Source organism: Emys orbicularis, chromosome 3, assembly GCF_028017835.1.
Source record: "Emys orbicularis isolate rEmyOrb1 chromosome 3, rEmyOrb1.hap1, whole genome shotgun sequence".
Lineage (NCBI taxonomy): Eukaryota > Metazoa > Chordata > Testudines > Emydidae > Emys > Emys orbicularis.
Genome location: NC_088685.1, coordinates 115,586,584 through 115,613,226, shown reverse-complemented (window position 1 = coordinate 115,613,226; position 26,643 = coordinate 115,586,584). Strand labels below are relative to the sequence as shown.

General features: G+C 44.6%; 1 protein-coding gene across 1 annotated transcript in view; it reads right to left on the bottom strand.

Annotated features, from left to right (window-relative positions):
• Positions 1 to 271: 271 nt before the first annotated feature.
• The window catches only part of UST (uronyl 2-sulfotransferase), a 288,989-nt gene continuing 262,617 nt past the window's right edge, over positions 272 to 26,643 (bottom strand). Inside the window, exon 8 of the mRNA XM_065401894.1 lies at positions 272 to 555. Coding sequence (XP_065257966.1) covers positions 272 to 555 — 284 coding nt within the window. The remainder of the gene's footprint in view (positions 556 to 26,643) is intronic.

Genomic DNA, 26,643 nt, shown 5'->3' with positions numbered 1-26,643 from the left:
GTGCAAAAGTTATTTTGTGATGAGATGACAGATGGTTCCATCTTAAAATCTGTCATATAAAGGATCCTATGGAGTCAAGAAAAATATAATAAAATTAAACAAATATAACCCGCAAAACCGGGTGTCTCTCAATTGTCCCAACATGTGGGAACTTTTTTTTGTTTTAAATGCTGCTGCGCATTAACTCAGTCCCTTAAGGAATATTTTTTTTAATAATAAAAAAATATTGAGAAAGCTGGAGGGGTCACCAGAGGAGAGCTCGGTGCTTGCATCACCTTTTATAGATATCTTCTAACCACTTTTCATCATCTTGCTCCTCATCATCTATCGGTTCTTCAGTTTCCAGGGGAGAAGGAATAAAGAATTCTGGCTTGGGAGGTGGTTCACTGCTATGAGACTTAAGTCCGAATTTGCGCTTTAGCAGGTGAAACTGCTCTTTGACATAGTAGTAGAACTCATATTCATATCTCATGCGCTGGTAGAGGATCTGTATAGCTTCTGGAGAAGGGATGGTCTTTTTCACTGTCACAGTCAGATTGCCAAGTTTCCTATGTTCTGTAAAAGAAAAAAAAAATGGGGATCTGATCAACAGAACCAAAAATCACATTCTTTAGAACTAAGGCATTGTTCTACTGTATTATTGATTTAAAAAAATGTCTCCAGCCCTTTTTGTGTAGTAATTTATAATATTAAACTTTTAAAGAAGGAGAAAGTATAGCGGACCAGACTTTCAAAATTACACTTGCACATTTGCATATGTACATTTGAACATGGCTATTCTATGCATGGACTTATCTAATGATGCTTGCACTAATCTTGTATTTTAGCCAGCATATGGCAAGCTAGGCTCCTAATTGGCCACACTTACATGAGTAAATAGGATCATACAAATGAATGAGCATACTTTAAGTGTACATAAATACATAATCACACCTAGCTTGGGAAAACTTTTCTCAAGTAGTTGGAAGGTTAAATAGCCAATATTTATTAGAGCACAACGGAACCATTGTCTCCAATGTAATATTTAATGTACTTTCTTTGTCTGCTGTAAACATTAGCTATGGGGGGAAATGTTCCCCAAAATAGCAAGGTCTAGTAATTAAAAACTGTACCAAATACTTTGTGTTTTCTTCTTGTTCTAATCTAGATAGATAGTTGGGGGAGGGGGAATTGGTAATGAGATATAGTGCCACAAACCCATGCGTTACCTGTCTGAATCCAGCATGCTAGTACTGATCAACAGTTGTTCCCACCTGATGATTGTTTGCTTGCCTTTGTGAAATGAGTTTGGTGAGTTACAGTCTAGTGCCCAGTGGAAAGCCTTAGTAGACATGTCAAGGATTGGCTATGCATGGGGACTTCTCACCCTAATGGTGGTCCCTCCATGGTTAATTAAGGTGCATTGACTGGACTGTCTGAAGAATCTTGCCCTGTCCTGAGTCTATAGGATTCCATCCGATACCTTTCACAAGTGATAAGTTCACATAAAACAACTCAATGCCTAATAAAATTGATCACTTAACAAAAGCATATAGCTGTCTTTTCTCTCCCAAAAATTGGTTTTCTTTTAATGTCGGAGAAAAACACATGCAAGAGCTAGCCAGGTCAGAAGAAGGGCATGTTTACTTTTGTGGTTTCCCAGTTTTCCACTAGATGGAAACATAAGCCCAAGAGACAATATTGAGCATCCCCAACATTTTCTTCCTCTTTTGGATAGAGAAGTCACAAGTCAATGCGAGGAGGAGGGAACTGCTCAAAGTGCCATAAATACTGTAGATCAAAAGCCACTTACTATGAAGTACTAACCTTCTAACTGTGAAACCTCCCTAATGTCCACATTTTTCTTTAGCAAAAGTGGAGATGGAAATATAAAGTGGTGAGGAATTCATCTCTATAACTAATCATATTTCCTGACAGTTTTCCCAATGCAGAGCGTACAATATTCATGATTTATAGTAACAGAAAGGGAAACAGCAGTACATTATGTGGGACATATAAGTTTGGATCTAAAATGAAGGCTATATGTTATAAAAAAAGATTGAGAGTTGCGTTGAAAGGTTCAGGCTGGAGAGCTAAGAAAAGGGGATTCATGGATTTTGGTCCTACCACTGATACCTTGATCTCAAAATATTAGATAACATTGACATGAAATAAGAGATGAAACAGCAAGATGAGACAGTTGTTCCACCTGACTGTCACCTCGGTCTAAAACAGTGCTACAAGACAATGGTGACAGAGATTCTGAGTGATGGATACCCTTAGTTAGAGCAAGGACAAAGGAGGTATTGTATATCCTATACCACTTGGCAAGTTTCCTTGAAATAAAGAGAAAGGCCTGTTTATACATTCCTTTATACCACATGCATCACCACGGTCTCTCAACATCTTCATGGTGATTTATTAGAGCCCAACATCTTCAGATTGACCTGAAAGCATTAAGTATGTCTATTCACAAATCAACAAACCCAACAGGAAGAAAAATTTGAGAATCTTATTCTTCTCTGAGTTTGTCTTCTTTGTCATTAAACTTATCTCTGTGTTATAGCAGATCTCGATTGTACCAGACTGCCATTATCTAAAAGGTCTACTGGAATATTTTGCCTTTGGTGCTAAGAAAAACTGTTGAGGCGAAACCATGTGCTTGCTCTCTCTCTCTCTCTCTCTCACACACACACACACACACACACACACACACACACACACACACACACACACACACACACTCTTTTACTCTGCTAGCCTACAAAGAAGGACTTATCCTTCACAAACTTCCTGATACATAAATTATTAGTTGAGGGGCACCAGTATACAACCATTTAAAAAACAACTGAACTAATTTTTATCTGTTCAGTTCTTTATACTTTGTTACCTCATCCTTTACTACTACTATTTGCATGAAAACAGGATCTTTGATCTTGGATAATTTCTCTGTTTCTGCTTCTCATTTCTTCCCTGAAGTGATTATCCTCTGTGCCTCCCAATTGCCAGTAAGAAATCCAAATATTCCACACAACTTTAGTCACTAACTGTCACAACAGAGGGGCCTTGATATTGCTGTTGGAGTATCCACTTTACTGTGCCTGCAGTTACCACTACAGGCTTGGACAGATCCAAGAGGACACAGCAGTGGAGTATGGAGAAGAGAGATCTTATGGCACTGGAGGGGCTAGTTAAATTAAATTGCCCACTAGGGAAGATTTATTGGTAGCTGCCTCTTCTTGGGCAAAGTAGTAACAAAACACAACACACCAGCATGTTGAGGCAAGACTACCATGGACAGCTCAACACCATGGTTTAATATAACTAAAAAGCTACTTTTGGTCTATACAGTATTCCACCCAAAGGAAGCCATTGTAGTTTACAAAGAAAGGTTCCAATCCTGCATAGCACCAACATGTGCATAATTTTGCTCAAGTGAGCTGTCCCACTGAAGTCTGTGGAGCTGTTAATGTGAACAAAGCTATGCATATGCTTAAGTGCTTCACAGAATCAGGGCCCATATATACACGTTTGAATAAATATTTACATATATGTTTACAGGATAGATGAATAGCTCCAAAGGCAGAGTTTCTAGGAGGAACAGTGAAACAACTCAGTGGACTCCAACAGCTACATATTCACCCAACAGGAATAATCTACAATGATTTTTAGGGAAACAGTAATATTTTTAACCAGCTATAAAAGCCACAAGATATTTATTTTAGGAAAAAATATTAAGTCTACCTAGAGGGCCCAATAACAGTGTTCATTACGTAAAGGTATGCACAAAGCAAAACAGAATAAATAAAACGATGCCTGTGAAAATGCAGATGACTGGAAGCATAGAACAACAGCTATGTGAGTGCAAGTCTTGGATAATAACCTGGATTGTAGCTGTAAAGTGTTTCTTACTTAAAAGCAGAAAGAGCCTTCAAAGCCAAAGCTATGTTTATTTTTGTAATATTCTAGTTAGATTGCAAATGTTCAGGGCAAGGACCTTGTCCTCATATTTGTCTGCACAGTGTCTAGCATGTATTTGGTGGTAGATTAAAAAAAAGTTTAAGGGAAATATTTCCCCCTTACTCCTGCTTAGCAATTACTGAGCCTGCTGTTCCTCTCCAGTTCTGTGAGACCAGAGGAAAGCATAATTTGGTGTGGGGTGGGGGAGGGGGACGAGAGGAAGGAAAAGAAAGGGAGATCTGTGCCTTCATTGCATACTTCCTTGTGTGACCATTTGACTTGGCGCTCCTCCAAAACAGGACACAGATTAGAGGCAGGAGGAGGGATGTGGGGGCACTGAGCAAGAACTGGAAACAGCTATTCTCTGTACATGGTCTCTCTGGGACCCCACTGGGAAATCCCTACTTCTAGCAGCACCAATTCCCCTTTGTGGCTGCTAACTCCAGTAGAGAGAGGGGCTTGTGTTCAGTCACAAGGAATTCTGCCAATGGCAGCAATTCTAAAAGAGCTGGGCTGCTACTGGGGAGGAGAGGCCTGCAGGCAGCATAGAGGATTCTTAGCTGTGTGCAGTTGTCCTTTGCTTACCACACAGATCCTTGAGTTACAGCATGCCTCCCCCTCTTTCTGCTTTGAGAAGCTGCAAACACATACCGCCCTTCCCCTTTGCCCTTGCAGACGAGGAGGAGGAGGAAACTTCATGAGGCTTTTCTTGCAGTCTCCAGATGTGATTTTCCTCTCCAGTGAGTTCTTCTGTGGGAGGGCAACCTCAAGCCCATTGTGGTTATTTTTGATTGTTCAGGAGCATTTTAGATTTCTTGGCTTTTGTCAGTTTGCCTCACAGTAACTGCTGTTAATTAGTAATAACAAACTGCCTGTAAAAATACAAAAGTATATCTGCTGTTTGGGAAAAAGTGCAGGCCAGGGTTATGATCAAAATGGGTGTGCCTTCCTGGCTTTGACCTAAGCTAAGTTTTGATAATGCAACTGACCTTCACCTTGTTTTGCACTTAAATTTTAGTTAGACTAGTTTATAATCTTCAACTCTCTTAAAAAGCCCTTTAATACAAATAAAAAGAAAATTACAGAACCACTCCTTGAAGTCATCCTTACCACCTCCCCTTAATCCATCAAACAAGCATAATAGAAAAATTATGCAGATCTGGCTGCATGCCAAAGTAAACAATCTGGAAATGCGATGTAAATCCAGCTGCTCCACCAGAGGACAGGGTCCCCCCCCCGCCTTTTATGACCTTTGAGACAATTCACCATATGGAGATCAACAAACTACACCATTTACTTTCTAGGGTTATTTTTTTTTCCTGTGTTTGTTTTGGCATTCCTTTAATGTACTAAAAAGAATATACTGTACAGTGACCCAAACCTCTTGCAGTAGTCACAGCCTGTCTTGCATTAACACAACCAAGGGCTTGTCTATACTTACCGCGCTGGTTCGGCGGCAGGCAATCGAACTTCTGGGTTCGATTTATCGCGTCTTGTCTGGACGCGATAAATCGAACCCAGAAGTGCTCGCCGTCGACTCCGGTAATCCTGCTCGGCGCGAGGAGTACGCGGAGTCGACGGGGGAGCCTGCCTGCCACGTCTGGACCGCGGAAAGTTCGAACTAAGGTACGTCGACTTCAGCTACGTTATTCACGTAGCTGAAGTTGCGTACCTTAGTTCGAATTGGGGGGTTAGTGTAGACCAGGCCCAAGATACAAAGAAACTGAAATGCAAATATGGATGAAAAAAATTAAATACATTTTGGGTAACTTGGTGACAAGTATTTACCATGGCAAAAAAAAAAAAAAAAAAACACAACAAAATCTGTGTTCCTCAATGCAATAAAGCAGTTTGATATCTGAAATGTAGGAAACTATTTCATACATCCCTTGCGTGAAAAATTTTGGATTGCCATATTAAATCAAAATAAGGATAAAGACATTCTCTACTAAATGGAGAATTTAGGAAATCACTCAGCCTTTTCAAATGATCTAATATTTTCAGATTAGATGATTCCGGGGCCTAAGCCCGAGCACCCTCAATTCTAAATGAAATCACAAGGAATTGAGAGTTCTCAGCGTCTTTCAGGATGGGGACATAGGTGAGCGGCGATGGAATTCTAGGAGCTACATGGCTGAAGCTGGAGCTTTAGAATGACAGAGTGGTGCAACAGCATATAACCGCATGTCAGCCAGTTCATTGCTGATAATGGAAAACCCCACACCAGGCTCTGCTGCCCTGAAACTGTGTGAATACGATGGTTAGACAAATAAGGTGAGTGAAGTCATATATTTTATTGGACCAACTTTTGCTGTTGAGAGAGAGAGAAGCTCTTCTTAAGGTCTGGGAAAGGTACTCAGAGCATCACAGCTAAATGCAAGGTGGCATGAATTGTTTAGCATAAGTAATCAGCACATATTCCAAGGATCCATTCAAGGTAGAGTGGCCTGTTAACACTTCTGCAGTCATAATACTGGGGGGTCAGTGGTTTACAAATTGTTGTAATAAGCCATAAATCCAGTGTCTGTGTTCAGTCCATGATTTTTAGGGTCTAGCAGAGTTATGAATTTAAACTACCAGGCTTGTCTTTTGAAAGTGTTGTGCAGGTTTCCTTTGAGGTGAGGACTGATAGATCAGATATTGAGTGATCACTTTGTGAAAAGTGTTAGGGTGTATGACCAGGTGCCTGCAAGCAGCAGGGCAGACAATCCACAAAAACTGGTGGTTTATTCTATAATTAGATTCACCAAACTAGTAACAAAAGAACTTCTGTAGTGCCCCACTGGTTAACCAGAAGCCAAACACAGTCCCCTTTAGGCATTCCAGCCATGGTTCCCGTCCAGACAACCCAATCTAATGTAGTGAGAGGTTACTGAAAACCCATTTCACCATATGTGATGTTCTTTCTAATGCCAAAGGATCAGACACATAGCCCCAAGTCAATATGAATCTCAGATCTTACCCAAATATCACACTGTCAGCCAATCTTTAGTAACCTACTTAAAGATTTTATTAATAAAAGAAAAGAAGAGTTATAAATGGTTAATCATACACATATAAATGATTGCAAAGTCCTTATATCAGGTTTGTAGCAGCGATGGTATAAGATCAGTGGTTTTCAAACTTTTTTTCTGACAACCCAGTTGAAGAAAATTGTTGATGCCCGCGACCCAACAGAGCTGGGGATGAGGGGTTTGTCGTGTGGGAGAGGCTCAGGGCTGGGGCAGATGGTTGGGGTGCAGTGGTGCGGCTGTGGGGTGGGGCCGGGAATGAGGAGTTCAGGGTATGGGAGGGGGCTCTGGGGTGGGGCATGGGATTGGAGTGCAGGAGGGGGTCAGGGCTCTGGGCTGGGGGTGCAGACTCTGGGGTGAGGCCAGGGATAAAGGGTTTGGGGTGCAGGAGGGGGCTCTGGGTTTGGGGGGGCTCAGGGCTGGGGCAGGGGGTTGAGGCACTGGCTTACCTTGGGCGGCTCCCAGTCAGCAGGGGTGCTAAGGCAGGCTTCCTGCCTGTCCTGGCACCGCGGACCACGCTGCGTCCCGGAAGTGGCCAGCAGCAGGTCCGGCTCCTAGATGGAGGCGCACAAGCAGCTCCGTGTGGCTCTCGGCCGCAGACACCGCTCCCCCAGCTCTATTGGCTGGTTCCTGGCCAATGGGAGTGCGGAGCTGGTGCTCGGGGCGGAGGCAGCACGTGGAGCCCCATGGCCCCCCCGCCTAGGATCCAGACCTGCTGCTGGCCACTTCCAGGGTGCAGCACGGTGTCAGAACAGGTAGAGACTAGCCTGCCTTAGCCGGGCAGCACCGTTGATGGGACTTTGAATGGCCCGGTCGGCGGTGCTGACCAGAGCTGCCGCAACCCAGTGCCTTACATTCCGTGACCCAGTACTGGGTCGCGACCTGCAGTTTGAAAACCACTGGTATAGACTGCTGGCTTGTAAAGTCTCTCTGGTAACTTCCAAAAGATTGTATGGTCCTCAGTCCATAGTTCAAGATCCCCCTTTTGGTTGTAAATCCACAGTCCAGAGAATTATATCAGGAAAGAGGCAACATGGAGATGTCTCAGAGGTCTTTTATATCCTTTGCCATGTGCATGGAAATTTACCATCTCAAGCAAAGCCCACAGCCCCTGTCCGTGGACAGTTATTGGCCAAGTTGGAGTCCAGGGTCACACGAACATATCACATGTCCTTACATGTTTTGCTTAATCATAGGGAGTGGCCATTGGCTCCTTGCTGTCTAAGGCATCCTTAGGAAGAGCTATCTGGACAGGATGAGTTTCTTCAATGGCCCCATTGTGAGAGTGGAGTGTCCTGGATAGGCCACCAACACATAGCTGTCTAGCCCTGATGTAAATCCTATCCTGGGGTGTGTCACCCAGGATACAACACAGGTTTAAGATGCAAGTACCTAGCCAATATTCATAACTTCAGATACAAAGATGATACATGCATATAAACAGGATAATCATACTTAGTAAATCATAACTTTTCCACGGTCACCTTACATGACATTCTTTGCATAAGATTTGTTGCAATTGTATAACAGTGGTAGCAACCATGATACAAAGGGTGATCTTTAATCATACAGCATCACAGGGTATTTTTGTCTTTTACCATTTTCCTGAAAGAGTTCATTGGAGACGATAGTGATTTTTCTGGTTTCACACACATAGTTGTAACTGGGGCATTTAGTGCACTGGATGAGATAACCCACATGTTGTCATAGGCATGTGTAGAATCCATGCCTCTTGAAAGGTGTGTTGTGTGGGGTGTTGATCATGGTAGCAGTGGGGATATGGCTGCGGGTTTTGCATTTGTTGTTCTGGCAGGGTCTTGGTGACGCTTTGAATTGGTGTGTCCTGGTCTGTGCGGAGTTTGCTTCTGATGATGAGCTTGGAGAGGCTGGAAGGTTGTTTGTATGCCAGAAGTCAAGGTTTGGGAAAGATTTCCCCATCGAGTATGGGTTGTAGTTGCTTGATGATATCCCATATGGGTTCCAGTATGGAGTGGTAGGTGACAAGTAGGGATGTGCTGTGTGGGGGGTTATTTCTGTATTGAAGCAGGTTCTCCTGGGGGTATTTGGGTGGTCCATTCCATGCTGCAATCTACTTCTCTGTGGAGTGTCTTTGTTTGGTGAAGGTGGTTGAGTGTGTTAAGGTGTATATCCTGGACTTTCTCCTGGGAGCATATTCTGTGGTATCTGAGTGCCTGGGTATAGAAAACAGATTTCTGGGTGTGTCTGGATTTATGAAGGTAGGTGTGGTGATCCATGGGTTTCTTGTATATGGACGTCTGTTCGGTTCCATTGTTGAAGTTGATTGTGGTGTCCAGGAAAAAGTTATTAGTGTGGGAATGTTCCAGAGAGAGTTTAATGGATGGATGGTGGTTGTTGAAGTTGTGGTATAAATCTATGAGGGAGTTTAAGATATCTGTCCAGAGGACAAAAATATCATCAGGTATATAATATGTTTTGTGTTGCATTTCTCCAGAAATAATTCTTCAAGGTGGCCCATTTTGGCGAGCCATCCTAGTACCCATTGATGTTCCCATGGTTTGGACAAAGTGTTTGTTGTTGAATGTAAAACAGTTATGCGTGAGAATGAAATGGTAGAGTTTGGCGACACGTTTGGGGTGGATACCTGAGGGTTGTACATTGTCTTGTAAATATTTGAGGTAGGCAGCTATGATGTCATTGTGAGGGATATTAGTGTATAGGGAAGTGACATCCATAGTGGTCAGGATGGCGTTCTGAGGGAGACTGACAATGTTACGGACTTTGTGGAGGAAGTCACTAGTGTCCTGGAGGAAGCTGACCCTTTGTATGAGTGGTTTCAGGATGGTTTCTGTGAGTCCTGATATTCCTTCAGTAAGAATGCTGTGGCCAGATATGATGGGTCTGCCTGAATTCCCCTGTTTATGTAGCTTGGGAAGCATGTAGAAGGTCCCTGGGTGAGTTTGGGGGTGGGGGGAGGTGAGTTTGTAGAGATTCTCTTGGAATTGTTTGGAGAAGGATTTGATGATGTCCTTAAATTCCTGGGTAAATTGTGATGTGGTGTCTTCTTTGAGCTCTTTTTAGTAGATGGTGTCAGAGTTGTTGGTTGAACTTGCTAATGTAGTCATCATAGTTGAGGACTACAATGGTGTCCCTTTGTTTGTTGGTTTGATCACTAACTGGTGGTTAGATTTCAGGGACTGTTTGGCTGTTCTCTCAGCGGTGGAGCGATTATGGTGGATATGATGTTTGTTAAGGATTTTGCAGTCATTTTTTTCCTGAAGCAAACAATGTAACAATCAAGAGTGTAGTTTCATCCATTCCGTGGTTTCCAGTTAGATGATTCTTTTTTCTTATGATTGTTAGTGGAGAAGTGGTAATTGTGAGTGGTGTCATTATTATGAAAGAATTCTCTGAGGTGGAGATGATGGAAGAATTCTCCTAGCTCTCCACATGTTAGGATGGTATTAGGTTCTGTGGTGAGACAGAGATTCAGTCTCTTAGAGAGTACAGATAATTCAGCTCCAGTGAAGGGTAGTCCTGATAAACTGACGATGTTCGGGTGTTGTGTAGTGTCCATGTGGTGAGTACTGCTGCCATGATTTCTCCTGGAGGTCGTATTTTGTGGGTTGTGGAGTAGTTGGTTCCACTTTTTGTTTTTGTGTTGAATGACTGTCATCAGGTTTTTTGGATAGTTGTTTTGGATTTCTTGCATGATTCGCAGGTAACTTTCCTGGATTATTTTCCTCCAGTGTGGGGGACTATGTGATGATGTCTTGTTTGAGGTGGTCCCTTTTGGAGTATGTGAGGTGCAGTAAATGGTTCCTCAGTTTTTCTGAAGTCCGTCCGCAGAGTTGTTCAGCATATTTGGAGTTGTATGTAGTAGTCAGAGGGTTATAGATGTTGAGACTTCTGGGGACGATGTTTTGTTTCTTGCATTTTCTCAGGAAGTAAATGTTGCTGTTAAGTTTTACTTCCTTCTTCTTTATGCTGTGGAGCCTCCATTTCAGATGTCTAAATTCAATATCTTCCATTGTTTTATGCAGTGTAATTGTAGCTGTGTCGGTCCCAGGACATTAGAGGTGGTTGTCAGAGATACAGTAAATTAATTTCCCCAGCTATACAGGAAGGGCCCAATGTTCAACCATGTGGAGCTGAACTACTGTGAATACTTCTCCACAGCTTCATTTTATGTCATTGTGGTTAGTAGTAATGTACCACTCTAGAAGGGCCCTTATTTGATATGCCACTCAAATGATCAATGTTCTCCTAAAACAAGTTTTTGGGTGGTTAATGTAATGAGAATGACAAAAAAAAAGTTAATTGCATGGCAGCAAAGCTATTTTAAGGCTCAATGGGCCAGATTCTCAGCTCTTGGTGCCATTCTGGAACCCCCCCCAGGAAGGGTCTATAACACCCCTCTGCATGGTGTCTGGATCAGGAGTGTATTGGGATCAAGGACGGAGTACTGTTGTGTTCTGGCAGTGCCTGTCTGGAAGAACATCCCCACAAAGGACGGAGCACCTTGTGGTCTTATCTTCAGGAGGAGGAGAGAAGACAGTGCCATAGTTAATCTAACTTAAATTAATTATTAATTTACAAGCTGGAGGGAGCTCACAGAAGAGCAACGAAGCTGTTGAGGGAGATGGAGGGATTGACTAGAAAAAAGAAAGGAGTTAAACATGTACAGCTTGCTAAGCAATTATGGAAACAACATGAGAACCATCTATTAATATTCAAAGGGTGAAAACTCCAAGGAAGGAGAGGCAGAGAACCTTCCTTTAGCAAGGTAGAGAAAGTGCATAACTAGGAGCAATCAAATAAAATTAAGAAAAATAAAGCTAAGGATAAATGTAAGGAAAATAGTGATATGCTGGACAATGGAACAGTTCATCACTGAAAATGATGGAAACTCTATCACTTACATTTAAACCTTTATTGGGAAAAACACAATGGAACATACTGTACAGGAAAATCCTGCACCGGCCTAGCAGTGAACTAGAAAATGCAATCGTTCTTTTCCATTTCATAAACTATTCAAAATGTTGTATTACTATTATGAAACACCTGTTTATAAAAGAATGAATACAGGTCTGTCGCATCTTACGCGCATTTAACATGCGCAAATTCAGCTTTACGCGGTCGGCAAAAACAAAAAAACAAAAAAGAGAGAAAAGTAACAATTTAAATATTGTACCTGCCTGGTTTTTGTTTGTTTGTTTGGCCGACGACTTTCAGTGCGCCACTGTAGGGGGCGGCGGTGCGGAGGAGGGGAGCGGCTGCGCCCTGCTGGGAGCGGGCTGCGCGCTCCGTCTGCCCCAGCCGGTGCCAGGTCTGCAGCAAGTCCGGCAGCCCGCGTCCTTCCCTCCCCGCCGACCGACAACTTTCAATTCACCTGCAGGCGGGAGCGGTGCGGAGCCCTCCCGGCAGGCGGCACGGCGGGAGGGGCCGAGTGGCGAGCGCCCCGGCTGAAGGAAGCCCTGGCTGCCCCCCTTCTCTCTCTCCCCCCCGCTAGCTGGGGCGCACACTCCGCTGCCCGGGGCATGTCTTTACCACAGGGAGTCCCGCTAGCCAGAGTGCAGCCGCCGTCCGCCCACAGGCTCGCCAGCGCGGCCAGGGGAGGCAGCCGCGAGCTGCCAAGTAAGTGGCACTGAAAGTTTGCACCCTGGTTTTTTTTGTTTGCCGCTCCGGCCGCTCTGCACCCTGTTTTTTTGTTTTGTTGTTGTTGTTGCTTCGCCGCTCCGGCTGCCCGTTTTTTTTTGCTTGGGGAGGCAAAAAAGGCAGAGCCGGCCCTGCCTGTAGTGCGGGCGATTCCACCCGCCATTACACTCAATGTAATTTTGACTATACGCGATTTTCACTTTACGCGCTGACTGCGGAACGTAACCCCAGCGTAAGATGAGACAGACCTGTATACAGAAAATGCCTACACAGACAATATAGATAGTTAGCTTACTCCATACTATACAACAACTGTCAGCGAATGGGCCCTTTTCTCCAACTAGGAAGTTTTATCATAAAGCCTCTTCTGAGGAAGCTGCTGGCAGTGGCAGTCTTATCAAGTTAAATGCATCTTACCTCCACTAATTCAAAGGTGTGGAATCCTAAATTCTCCCACACAGGGGTCTAGAATCCCAGCTCAGGGGTAGCCTGTTCATCTAGAACAGCAGCGTGTCATCCCTGGCACTGCACTTGAAAACTGTTTTGCAACAGAATTTTTTTCTTTTTCTTTTACATTTATGAAGTGTCACACTCAGACTATACAAAACTGGTCAGATATGCTGACACTGAATTGAAAAGAAATCCCATTGGAGACAGACTGCATGCAAGAGAAATCTCCTAATAGTTACCAAGCAGAAGAGTTACTGGCACTGCATTACACACAAAGTCAGATATTAAATCCGAAGAGAAACTTCTAAGAGGTTCCTTAATTTGATAGCAATTTAAGGTTGCATCCCCAGTTCAAGCAAATTACTGCGTAAGAAAGAATTATGCTGAAACTTACTCACACTGGTAGCATGAAAGGATGGATACTTATGTGAATGTGGTCAGGTACTTTTATTGCTTGAAACAAACTTCTAAGTTGTACTTGACAGAGATGGTGGTGCCAAAACCAAACTCATCTGCAGAGGAAATGCCAGGATACTCTAGCTTAAACTGCAGAGAGAAATGCTTTGTTTGCAGTTCGTATGAAACTCCTCATACACCTTAAATACACACAGACATGTGTGTGTACAATGAACAAATCCAGTCAGCTCAACAATGTGACAGACCCACAATATAAAACGGAGTTGGAGAAAATAAATTTGAACAGAGAGAGCAAAGAGCAAAGAGTTCCAAGCACTGGGAGCTTCAGTTCTGTGTCACATCTCAAGAAAAGATTTTAGCTGGTGTGTACAGTCTCATAGTTAATAACAATACAGGTCACCCTCTGGGAGGGAATCCTTAAAAGAGTCATGGCGCTGGGAAGGGGAAACCCTTAAGAAAAATAGATTCTTGCTGATTTCTGGTTAGCAGTGTTACATAATAGGCTAATCAGATACCAGTACTATTCCTACTATTTTTCTCTGTGGTGTGATATCAAAAGGCCCTGACCAGGATCCATGGTGCTAGGTGCTGTACACAAATGCATAGGAAGACACGGTCTACGTCCTGTTGAGCTTACAACCTAAGAATTGAACACTTTTAAAAGTTTTACTAGGAGTCGAGACTCCTGGGTTCCATTTCCAGCTTTGTTTCTAACTTGCTGCCTGATCTCCGACATCTCACTGATGGCCCAATTTCCAGAAGTGTTCAGAACCCTCAGCTCTTACAGTATTCAATGGGAGCTAAGCGAGCTCAGCATCTTTGAAAATCAGGCCACTAAAATCTCTGGGTAGAATTCTGAGACTACTGAAGTCAAGGGGAGTTTTGTCATCATCAATGAAGCACTAAAGCAATAAAGAGATTAAGAACTAGCTAACTGACAGATCTCAAAAAGTAGACATCAATGGGAAATCCTCATCAAGTGGAGCTGTTACTAGTGGGGTTCCACAAGGATTGGTACTAGGCCATTATTAAACAAAATCATTGCTTATAAAAATTTGTAGATGACACAAAGATCGGTGGAGTGGTAATGATTAGGACAGAGAAGTCATACAGAGTGATCTCAATCGCTTGGTAAGCTGGGCCCAGGCAAGTAAATGCGTTTTAACACAGCCAAATACAAAGATATATATATCTTGACATGAAGAATGCTGGCCATGCCTACAGAATGAGGTACTGAGTTTTGCTAAGCAGCGACTCTAAAAAGGATTTAGGGGTTATAGCAAAGAAGCAACTCAACATGCGCTCCAAGTGTGATGATGTGGCCTAAAGGGCTAATTGCAATCCTTGGATGTACAAATAGGGGAGTAAAAAGAGTAGAAGTAGGAGGTGATTTACCCTTTCTATAGGGCATTGGAGAGACAGATACTGGAATACTGCAGACAGTTCTGGCATCCACCTTTTAAGAAGGATGTTGCAAAATTAGAGAGAGGGCAGAAAACAGTCAAAAAAATGATTTGAGGGCTGAAGAAAATGCCTTCCAGAGACAGACTTCAAGAGTTCAATTTGTTCAGCTTATCAAAAAGAAGATCGAGAGGTGGCTTGATTACAGCATATAAGTACCTTCACTGGAAGAACACAGTGAGTACTAAAGGGCTTTTTTTAAGCTAGAGGATCAAGGCATAAGAAGAAACCAATGGACAGAAGCTGAGGCCAGACAAATTCAAATTAGAAATTGGCTCAAATTTTTTTTTTTTTTAAAACAGGATGATTAACCACTGGAACAATTACTAAGGGCTTGTCTATACTTACACGCTGGTTCGGCGGCAGGCAATCGAACTTCTGGGTTCGATTTATCGCGTCTTGTCTGGACGCGATAAATCGAACCCAGAAGTGCTCGCCGTCGACTCCGGTAATCCTGCTCGGCGCGAGGAGTATGTGGAGTCGACGGGGGAGCCTGCCTGCCGCGTCTGGACCATGGTAAGTTCGAACTAAGGTACGTAGCTGAAGTTGCGTACCTTAGTTCGAATTGGGGGGTTAGTGTAGACCAGGCCTAAGGGAGTGGTAGATTCTCTGTCTCTTAATATTTTCAAATCAACACTGGATGCCTTTCTGGAAGAAATGCTTTTAGTCAAACACAAATTATTAGACTCAGCACAAAAGTAACTGGGTGAAATTCTGTGTGTTACACAGGAGGTCAAACTGGATGATCTAATGATCTATGAATCCCTTTGTATCCCAGTTTCCAGATCTGTAAAATGGGAATAAAACTTACCTGCTTCACAGAGGTGTTGTGAATCTCAGTTAATGAATGACTGCGACATGCTTTGAGATACTTGAATGAAAGGCCCTGTGGTCCTGATCTTAGAAGGTGCTGAGCATCCTCATTTCCCACAGTTTCCAATGGAAGTCGAGAGCACTCAGCATCTTGCAGCACCCGGCTCTACGTGAGTGCCAAGTATTATTAGAAAACAAAAAGGCCGAGTTTGGAAAAGTTTATAAATCTTAAAAATGCTTCATTCTAGATACTGTATATTGCTGAAGCTTACATACAACTCCTTAGGATTTATATGGTGACAAGTAGCTATAATGAAAGCTAGTAGTATAAGTTTTTTATTCTAAGTAGGACTGAGCTAATTGCCAAGTAACAAAATATACCCACTATCATGACAAACGTGACGCTGGTATTGGAACACTGAAAGGCACACTAGCTCTCGCTCAACCCCAGCTATTTAAAAATAATGAAATGAAGAAGGTATCTATTCCCCTTTCATCTAACATTGGAGGGAAGAAAGTCACTGAGTTTGAGAAAAGTTTTCTATTAAACGTGTCTTCATATAGACAGCTCGTAGACATGGACAACATCAATTTAACCACACTGCTGCCTGAAATGATTTTACCGCCTACGTTAACACCTGCCATTACTGTAAGTGAAAGAGGCTAGAGAAAATTTTTTCTATTTTTCAGGTTAGTTACTTTGGGTATAGTCAGCATCTGAGAGTGACCAGGGGCTGTGGCACTAGCAAAGAAAGGAAAATACAACAAAAGGAGAAACAAAACACTGTCCCTTTAAAGCACTCCCCTTTTGGTATGGAGCCTGACTACTCTGGCTGACTGCCAGGGAGTCAGAACCAAGGCTTTCCTCGCTTGGTCCAAACGGAAAAGAGTCCATTGTCAAGCATTGGCAGGCTTGCTTCAGTGAGAGGAAACCAGTAAGAAAGGGAAATCATTTTAACGTAAAGTCTCTAGAGAGAAGTATCATCCGCAAGTGTGGCTGCCCAGGTTCTTCATTCTTCTTTGTCGGGCAATCTCGTGGCTTTATCACTTCCCTGAACTAGAAGGAGAGAAGGAAGTGTACCACTTTTCAGCGCAACTAATGCAGCAAGGTTTCCAGCGAATTCATGTCTCCTGGCCTTATCATCTCCCTGGACTAAAAGGGGTGAGTATTTCCTTCCCTCAGGAAATCCCCAAGCTACTACTACTTTATATACCTGGCTCAATGAGTCCAATGGAAATTCCCCTTTTTCAGACTGCAGGCTGGGCAGTTTTTCTGGTGCAGGGCAGAGTCCCTTGAAAGGCATTAACCCATTTCCATGCCACAGCATGAGGTATGTACATCTATCCCGTCTGTGGGGCAATCATAAACAAATAAGATTTCATTGTTTCCTCTATAGAGAGCGCTAGTTAATTTTACCTCTTTATATAGAGCTTCAATGTAGCAACAGGCGAGTGAAAAAAAATTAAAATAGAAAAATATGGCTAAAGCCACTAAAATTAGCAGGGGGAGTCAAGGCAGATGTAGTACTTCTAATTCATTTTTGAAATTGACAATATATCAAGCTGATTTTGTCCACGTAGCATTATGTGCCTATATGAGAGCCAAGTTCTCTTATAAACTGGATCCCAGTTGTGGGTGCCAAATACTTGAAAATGTGGCCCTGAGCTCTAAGGCCTGGATCCACCATTGCAGTGTCTAACTTTTAGGCACTTAAAAAAATCACTGGAAAAACAGTTTGCAATCCACAAAGACTGAGTTAGTTGCCTAGGTTCCCTATCCAATGGGATGGGAAGAGACAGGTGTCTAAGAACGTTATTCACAAAAGCCAGCATGCTAGGCCCAGAGCCATCTAAGCTAGCCAATGGGAGATACCAAGGAGAGGAGTATGTCCTAAGCTCTGCCAGGGATAGGTGCCTAAGTCTGGGCTGCAGGGAGGTGACTGGGATCCAAACCAGGAATCCCTCTCCTGGAGTGTGAAGAAGTGTGCATCCCACACCAGCTTGATAGGGTTAACGAGGGCCTGAGAGGCCAGTTAGTTTACCTGGCATCACCTGCGAGAGGGAGGGCCAGGGTTAATTAAGAGTGAAGCCCAGCTGGGGAAGGACTGGGACAGCACTATAAAGCCTGGAGGCTGAAAGCAGAAGGGAGCTGCAGGGGAAGAAGGCTGCAGTCACTCATCGCCCTGGGAGGAAGGAGGCCACCAGGAACAAAGAGGAAGTCCGGGGGGAGAGTAACTCCTGTAAAACTGACCCGTAGTAAGAAGTCTGGCAAGAGGCTCAAAGAGGTGAAGTAGCCACAGGGAGTAGAGTAGGCTCCAATAGTAAACCCAAAAGCAGTCAAAAAGATAGAGAGGCCAGGTAGGAATGAGCCTAGGGCAACAGCAACAGGGACTAAGTAGACTTGAATTGCTGATTGTAGGGTCCCTGGTCTGGAACTTGGTGTATTGGTTGGGCCCAGGTTCTCCTGCCAACCACAGGTAGAGTGGCATAGACTTCCAAGCAGGGGCTGAACACTGTCTGGTGACGGCATTTGGACAGTTTTCCTTTTGGACTTTGTAACCTTGGAAAGGGTGCATTACATGGGGACCTGGCTGGAGGGCCCAGTTACCAGAATAAAGACTATCTCAGAGCAAGCAGCAACCTATGCTGTGACAGCTACGTTCCCAGACCTAGATGCAAGGAGGTGCACTAGTGGTGAGTGGGAACCCTGTTACATGGAGTCAGGAAGCTTAGGTGCTTAAGTTATTTCTTGTGAGAATGAATTAGGCATCTGCTTCACTCCACAAAAATGGCAGCAGGAGGGGGTGGTGCCCACCTTATAACTTTAAGTCCAGTGGTTAGAGCACTCTCCTGGGATGTGGGAGACTCAATGTCCCCACTCTGACTGAGGGGGAGAAAGGATTTGAATAGGGGTCTCCCACCTCCCAGAACAGTGTTCTAATAACTGAGCTAGAGGATATTCGGATGTGGGTCTTTCCCAGTCTCTCCTGTAAAGCTGTTCTACTGTGGATCTCAGCTCCCTGCCTTCCCAGCTCCAGGGCCAGAGAGGCTGAGCTCCCAGGCTCTCTGCCTTGCTGGCAGCTGGACTAGAAGGCTCTCTTCAAAAAAGTGAAATAGACAAGAACTTTCCTGGTGGGCAGCCAGGAAGCCAAAAAAATTCTGTTTTGGTTCTCCCAAAATTTAAGATTTCTTGAAATTCCTGCCTGTGAAAATTTTCATGGTTTTGACATTTTATCCTGATTTGGGATGGAATTTTTTTGAAAATGTGGAATTTTTCACAGGCAGGGATTTCCATTCTCCTAGCCAGCTCCAGTCAGAATGCTACAACTCCAGCTAATACGGCTAGCTTATCCCTCAAACATGTCATCCTTGTACGTACATGCATTTTAAAAGTTGGAAAATAGGGAGCTATACTGAATTGACTTAAACCTCCAGAATGCATTTTTTTCCATGCTTGTTTCATTTGAGGTGAACCAGGTTCAGATAACTGTGGGACACAGGAATGCAAGGGTTTGCAGGAAGTGAGGGGGCTTGTTATGTAACTTGGGAAAAATTAGACTGGGATTCAGCACTTTTAAATGTCCAACATCTGTTTATCAAAATATTCCTTTATTTCACTTGTCCTGGATTACCCACCATGTGTGTTAAGATACATCCACAGGGGTCATTTTGTTAGTGATTCATACTTTAATTTTAATGGCAAGCAATACATTTTCCTGTACTAGTTTAAAGTCAAAAATGTTGGTCTGGCTTTATCAAGTGCTAATGAAGTATTACATGCCATTTTTTCCATAAAATTACCCATGTGTCTACCCCATGACATGGGGTTTAAGATTCCCCCCCCCTTTCTTCACAGAAGATAGTATGTACATGTGCTCTAGTGTTTGACTTATATTAAAAATATATTTATTGAACAAGAGGGATGTGCAGCAGGAGATGGTCTGTAAGACTAACATATTTCCTAGGAATTAAATATTTGAATTTATATTAAACAAGAACCCTAGCCCTGGATTTCCATAAACAGTTTGCAAAATATACACCAGGGAAAATAACTTTACAGCAACTCAAAGCAGAATCTTTTGCTAAGAGGATATGTCTGCCCTTAGAAGTAGGTTAAATAGGCTAGTCCACAACCGGAGCCAGCTAGGGACCCCATTCCATATTCCACCAGCAGATGAGTAAATGCTAAGTAAATATGGAAATTCAAAGTATAGACAAACATGCTTTGGAACTTTACTGTTATTCTATTCCTAAAAGGACAAAATGAGCTCGGGCTGAGGGTTTGGCAGATCTCTTGCTTCAATGTGCTATCACGTAAAAAAATGGAGGGCTTGTCTGGACATAGGATTTCAGCCAACAGTCATGAATGTAGCTGCACCATGCAAAGCCCTAGCAGAAACAGGCTAAAAACTGCTATACAATGTGTAGGGCCCTACCAAATTCACAGCCATGAAAAATGTGACTGGACCATGAAATCTGATCTCCCCTGTGAAATCTGGCTATTTTAGGGGAGACCAGATTTCACAGAGTTGGGTGGCCAGAGAGCAGCGGCGGGTGGCCAGGAGTCCAGCTCTGAAGGCAGTGGCACCGCCAGCAGCAGCGCAGAAGTCAGGTGGCATGGTAGGGGGGGTATCACTTTTGGGGGAGGGCAAGGCTGGCCTGACAGGTAGGCAAGTGGGTGACCATCCAGGGCTCAGGGCCCCTCCCCCCACAGCCAGCCTAAGACCCCTTAACTCCCAAGCACAGAGCTCCATCTGCTACTCCTGGAGGGGATGCGGAGGGACAGGACTTCCTCTTCCTCTGCATGGGCTGCTTGCGAGGCAGAGTCACACCCACCTCTGGGAACCTCCCCTGGGCTGCAGGAAGCGCCGCAGCTTCTGGCTCGGAGTCCAGCTCTGAAGGCAGCGCTGCTGCCAGCAGCAGTGCAGACGTGAGTATGGCATAGCATGGCATGGTATTGCTACCATTACTTCTGTGCTGCTACTGGTGGTGCTGCTGCTTTCAGAGCTGGGTATCCGGCCAGCAGCTGTCCAGCTCTGAAGGCAGAAGCACAGAAGTAATGGTCACAATACTGGAACTCCCCTACATTAGCCTTACGCCCCCCCACAACCCTATTTTGGGTTGGGACCCCGATGGTTTCAATACCGTGAAATTTCAGATTTAAATATCTGAAACCGTGAAATTTACTATTTTAAAAATCCTATGACCATGAAATTGACCAAAATGCACCGTGAATTTGGTAGGGCCCTAATGATGTGATTTGCACCTCTATAGCTTAACCCCTGCTTGAACCCACAGCTTTGTCTATCCATGCTTGGGGTTTGCATGGCACAACTTGGGAAACAGCAGCGTGCAATCTCAGAGAATTTGCACCCAGTGCCCAGAAGGTATAATGTCTTACACAGGGATCAGACCTCCCTCCTCAGCTCCTGGGCACTCAGAGCACTTGCCCCAGCCCCGGATCTCAAGAGCCATTATGTAGCTTTTAACATTTGCAAATGGTGGGTAAAATGAGAGACTCTAACAAGAAAATTGTCAGTTTGAATACACACAAAAGAAGATGTTCCCCCCTTGCAGGGCAGAGGGCCCATGCTGGGCTTTTCAGCTGTGTAATGGAAAATAAACCTTTTTAAAAATAAATGTCTACTACTAAAAACAAAATAACTGCCCAAACATGAAATGGAAAGGGCAGTGACCTCTTCAAAGTATTCTCCATTTTACAGCCGGGTCCAAGATTCCCCAGATTATACCCTGTCTCTACTAGTATTAAGCTGGAGCCACAGACATTTAAAATTTGCCACTAAATCTTCCTGGGATGAACTAAGAAAGGGAACATTTAGGCTGAGTATCAGGAAAGTTTCTGACTGTAAGAACTATTAAGCTTGTGGAATAATAACCCGAGGAAAGTTGTGGAAATACCTCTACCCAGAACTTTAAAAATTAGACTGGACAAAACCTTAGTAAAACGTATAATAGAGTTCAATGCACTTTCAGGGAAATGAGATTAGACCACCACTTCTCAATCTGTAAGATCTGATCCTTGGGTCCTGAGAGAGTGCTGAGGAACAGAGAAATCAGCAAGTTCTCACAGGATCTAGGAGCAGCCCTGGATGAATATGGAAGAAGCAACTTGCCAAATGAGTGCCTGGCCAAATATCCAAGCCATCTAGAGTTCCTTGCCCAAAAAGTCTCTTCCTCCAATTGCTCCGGGGGTTCCTCACTCTCTCCAAGATCTCCTCAAAAACAGTCTCAATATAAAACTTCCCTTCCCAGGTTTTCCTTCTCCAGTAGTCCAACTCTCTATGCAGTTTCTCCAACAGCTGCTCTCTTTGTCACCACACAGGTGTCTTCCCCAGCCCTTACTAGAGAAAGCTGGAGCTCTTACCCTTTCCTTATCTCTCTCGCTCTCTGAAGAGAGACCCATATCAATGGGTTATTGCTGCTTCCCCAGTCTCCCCTGCATTGATGAAGAGAGATCCTTTATATCTTTGTCCCCATTCCCAAAATCATTGCTGCAAGGCCTACAACTCCCCCCTGTCCTGGGAACTATGCCCAGAGTTCCACTCAGTCTGGGCTGGAACCAGGGAGTGCTGAGCCTGAAGTGTATGTTGTTATGCCTCCATGCCCTGTTACACACATTGTTGGAGACTTAGGCTACGTCTTCACTACCCGCCTGAATCGGCGGGTAGAAATCGATCTCTCGGGGATCGAATTATCGCGTCTCGTCGGGACGGGACAATCGATCTCCGAATCGACGCTTGTACTCCACCAGCGCAGGTAGGAGTAAGCACCGTCGACGGGGGAGCCGCGGAGGTCAATTTGCCGCCGTCCTCACAGCGGGGTAAGTCGGCTCGGATACGTCGAATTCAGCTACGCTATTCGAGTAGCTGAATTTGCGTATCTTAATTCGACACCCCTCCCCCCCTCCCCCCCCGTAGTGAGGATGTAGCCTTAGAAGTAAATCCACTTTGGAATTTGGGGTCAGAATCCCTTCCTCCTAGGAAAACTCAGAGACAATCCTCTATAACCCCCTCGTAGATCCTCTTCTCAGAGCCCCCACCTACCAATTTTCCCATGGACTCGGTTTAGACCATTATTCTTTAAAAGTTTTCCTTCCACTTACCTTTCTGTCAAAAGAAAGGTCAAAAGAAAAACGTTGTCCACAGACCAAATTCCTGTTATTCAGATGAAGCATGTGCTGGCCACAAGTAAGCTACATCAACAGAAATCTGATTCTAACACTAGTATTTTTTTTAAAGAAAAGGTTTGACATTTTAAGTAGGATTGCCAACTTTCTAATTGCACAACACCGAACCCCTTGCCTTGCCCCTGCCCTGCCCCCTTCCCTGAGGCTCCGCCCCACCCCATGTCTAAAGCCCCGCCCCCCACTCACTCCATCCCCCCTCCATCGCTTGATCTCCCCCACCCTCACTCACTTTCACTGAGCTGGAGATGCGGGAGGGAGCAAGCGCTCCAGCTGGGGGTGCGGGCTCTGGGGTAGGGCAAGAAATGAGGGGTTCAGGGTGTGAGAGGAGGCTCTAGGCTGACGTGGAGGGTTGGGGTACGGGAGGGGGTTCCGACCTGGGTCAGGGGGTTTAGGGTGCAGGCTCTGGCCGGGCAGCGCTTACCTCAGGTGGATCTTGGTTGGCGGCACAGAGGGGCTAAGGCAGGCTCCCTGCCTACCCTGGCTCCGTGCTGCTCCTGGAAGTGGCCGGCATGTCCGGCACCTAGGTGGAGGCACAGCCAGGAGGCTCTGCGCGGTGTGCGCTGCCCGCAGGCGCCACCTCCGCAGATCCCATTGGCTGTGGTTCCTGGTGCTGGGTGCGGGGGCAGCATGCAGAGCTTCCCTGATTGCCCCTGCCCTTAGGGGCTGCAGGGACATGCTGGCCACTTCCGGGGAGCTGTGCAGAGCCAGGGCAGGCAGGAAGCCTGCATTAGCCCCGCTGAACCACTGACCAGACTTTTAACGGCTCAGTCAATGGTGCTGATTGGAGCCGCCAGGGTCCCTTTTCAACCAGGCATTCCGGTCAAAAACTGGACGTCTCGCAACCCTAGTTTTAAGGCGTACAAAAACATTTCTGAAAGACATCGCACTAGTTGAAATTTCAAGGAGAACAGAGGAAATAGTTCATAGAACTCCTGAATGTGATTTAGTTTTATAAGGAATTCAGTTATAATTTATGCTGATGGAAATGTTCTAGCCAAAGAAAGGACTGTATTCAAGATCTAATTTAAAAAAAACCACCAAAACCAAAAAGCAAGATATCTCGAAGAATGACTAGAGGCAAACACTGATTAATATAAGAAGCTATTTTAATATGGATGGGCTGGCCCAACTTCTGGAAAAGCAAAGAGAATATTGCTAGTCCAATAGACAGGGGGGAGGAGTTGATGGAGACAGCATCAATACTCAGCCCCAGGGGGATACAGGGTGGCAATAGGGGGACTATAAGGGTAAATGGAGACAGACAGGACTTACGGCCGCAGGGAACAGGGGATAGACTGGTAGATTGCGCTGCCCCTAGGCAAAGGCAGGTGTATGTGATTGGGGACTCCTTACTGAGGAGGTTAGACAGGCCTGTAACCAGGGCGGACCCAGAAAACAGAAGGGTGTGCTGTCTGCCGGGAGCTAAGATACGGGATGTGGACCTGCGGTTGAAAAGGATCCTAAAGGGAGCAGGTAAGAACCCCTTGATCGTCCTTCACGTAGGAACGAATGACACGGCTAGGTTCTCGCTAGAGAGAATCAAGGGAGATTATGCCAGGCTGGGGAAGACGCTTAAGGAAGTTGAGGCTCAGATTATCTTCAGTGGGATTCTGCCTGTTCCTAGAGAAGGACAGCAAAGGGCAGACAGAATTGTGAGGATAAATAGCTGGCTGAGGGAGTGGTGCTATAAGGAGGGCTTTGGGATGTATGGCCACTGGGAGGCGTTCAGGGACAGACAGCTGTTCTCGCGGGATGGACTTCACCTGAGTAGGGAAGGAAATAGACTTCTGGGAGGAAGGCTGGCTCATCTCATCAAAAGGGCTTTAAACTAGGAACTTGGGGGAGACGGTTGGGAGATGTCCAGTTGATCTCCACGCCAGATTCCAACACTGAAAATGTGGGCGAAGAGATAAGCACAGATATAGATAGGGGTAGGGAATTGGACATTAGAAGGACGGGGCGGATGGACACTAGGGGGTCCGTACCAAAGTGCATAACTAATGGGAGAAAGGACAGACAGCATACGGTAAGATGTTTATACACCAATGCGAGAAGCCTAGGTAACAAAATGGAGGAACTGGAGCTCCTGGTCCAAGAAATGAAACCTGATATCGTAGGAATAACCGAAACGTGGTGGAACTGTAGTCATGACTGGAGTACAGGTATCGAAGGGTATGTGCTGTTTAGGAATGACCGGAAAAAAGGTAAAGGTGGGGGTGTGGCACTGTATGTGAATAATGAACTACAATGTAAAGAAATAATAAGTGATGGAATGGATAAGACAGAGTCTGTCTGGGCAATGATTACACTGGGTAAAAGAACTACTAGAGCCTCCCCTGAGATACTGCTTGGGGTGTGCTATAGACCGCCGGGATCTAGCCTGGATGCGGACAGAGAACTATTTAATGTTTTTAAGGAAGTAAAAACTAATAAGAGCTGTGTGATCATGGGGGACTTTAACTTCCCAGACATAGATTGGGGAACAAATGCTAGTAACAATAATAGGGCTCAGATGTTCCTAGACGTGCTAGCAGATGAATTCCTTCAGCAAGTAGTAGCTGAACCGACGAGGGGGGATGCCATTTTAGATTTGGTGCTGGTGAGTAGTGAGGACCTAGTTGAGGAAATGATAGTAGGGGACAACCTTGGCTCGAGTGACCATGAGCTAATTCGGTTTAAACTAAATGGAAGGATTAACAGAAATAAAACTGTGACTAAGGTTTACGATTTCAAAAAGGCCAACTTTTATAAATTAAGGCAACTACTTAGGGAAATGGATTGGGCTAACATACTTAGAGAGCTAAAGGCAGATGAGGCCTGGGATTATTTCAAGCTGAAGTTGCACGAGCTGTCCGAGGCCTGCATCCCGAGAAAGGGGAAACGGTTAGTAGGCAGGAGAATTAGACCTAGCTGGATGAGCGGGCGTCTCAAAGGGGCGATTAAGAAAAAACAGAAAGCGTACAAAGAATGGAAGAGGGGGCAGATCGGTAAGGAAACCTACCTTATTGAGGTCAGAGCATGTAGGGATGCGGTGAGAAAGGCTAAAAGCCGTGTAGAGTTGGACCTCGCGAGGGGAATTAAATCCAATAGTAAGAGGTTTTATAGCCATATAAATAGGAAGAAAACAAAGAAAGAGGAAGTGGGACCACTGAAGCATGTAAATGGAGTGGAGATTAAGGATAATCTAGGCATGGCACAATATCTAAATGAATATTTTGCGTCAGTATTTAATAAGGCTAATGAAGGGTTTAGGAATAGAGGGAGCGGGACAGAGGGGAATAAAGGAGGGGCGATTGACATTACAGTATCAGAGGTGGAAGCCAAGCTTGACCAGCTAAATGGGACTAAATCGGGCGGACCGGATGATCTCCATCCTAGAATATTGAAGGAGCTGGCGCGAGAAATTGCAAGCCCCTTGGCGATAATTTTTAATAAATCTGTAAACTCGGGGGTGGTACCGATGGACTGGAAAATAGCTAATGTGGTTCCTATTTTTAAGAAGGGGAAAAAAAGTGACCCGGGTAACTACAGACCTGTTAGTTTAACTTCTGTAGTATGCAAGGTCTTGGAAAAAATTTTGAAGGAAAAAGTAGTTGAGGACCTTGAGGTGAATGGCAATTGGGACAAATTACAACATGGGTTTACGAAAGGCAGATCGTGCCAAACCAACTTGATCTCCTTCTTTGAGAAAGTAACAGACCTTCTAGA